At 31.0% G+C, this 787-nt stretch overlaps 1 protein-coding gene across 2 annotated transcripts in view; it reads right to left on the bottom strand.

The window, feature by feature from the left end:
- LOC107623478 (protein MICRORCHIDIA 6) overlaps window positions 1-787 on the bottom strand; it is a 12,342-nt gene that overhangs the window by 7,396 nt on the left and 4,159 nt on the right. For both annotated transcript variants that reach the window (XM_021114994.1, XM_016325752.2), the window contains one exon: window positions 93-221. In XM_021114994.1, the coding sequence (XP_020970653.1) occupies window positions 93-221 (129 nt within the window). The remainder of the gene's footprint in view (window positions 1-92; window positions 222-787) is intronic.

Raw genomic sequence — 787 nt, 5'->3', positions numbered from 1 at the left:
CCATAATATATATAGTATTATTATTGAAATCATTTTAATCTAACAACTTCCAGCCAATAGTCACAGATGAAAGGAGAAACATAGAAACTAACTTGTCCAAGAAGTTCCTCTTCTGATGAGTATGGAGACCAGCGCAAAATCAAAGATAAATTGGTGACAAAATGCTCTTTGCCATTTAATATCTCCAATGATCCAGTTGATGAATTAAACTCATAGTTTACCTGAAATTGACAAGAACAGTTAGTGTTGTAAATAAACTCCACTAGTAGAATCAACAATTGCAGAAAAGATTCTTATGAGAAAGAGCATAAAAAATGATTTAGCAAATGATCAGTGTTCAGAAGTCTCTTAAAAGTCTGCCATAAGCATGTTGCAATAAGGGTCCTTTTAGGATTATTTTAGGGGAAACAAATAAAACAAAAGAAAAATAAAAGGGACCCTTGGAGCAATGAATTAACCACTGACATTTTTGTCAACTCAGGCTCCCTATAGACCCACAATGTTTTGGCAAGATGTTCTTAACACGATTAACCGGAATTCGCCCCACTAGCATCTAGCATCTCACAACTTTATCTACAAAAATATGAATAAAGTGTGCAGAGATTGCTCAAGAGCTCATTTATTTCTAACTAGCCCGCGCAATGCGCAATGCGCGAAGAGATATATTAATATTATTTATACTATAATGTATTTTAATAAATGTTATATTAAAAATATTTTACAAAACATATTATTTTAAGATTTTGAACTTATTTATTTTAGAAAAATACATAAGTTATTTATATTA

The sequence above is a fragment of the Arachis ipaensis genome, chromosome B10 (genome assembly GCF_000816755.2).
Source record: "Arachis ipaensis cultivar K30076 chromosome B10, Araip1.1, whole genome shotgun sequence".
Taxonomy (NCBI): domain Eukaryota; kingdom Viridiplantae; phylum Streptophyta; class Magnoliopsida; order Fabales; family Fabaceae; genus Arachis; species Arachis ipaensis.
Note: the sequence above shows the minus strand (reverse complement) of the source record. Positions and strands in the feature narration are given on the sequence as shown.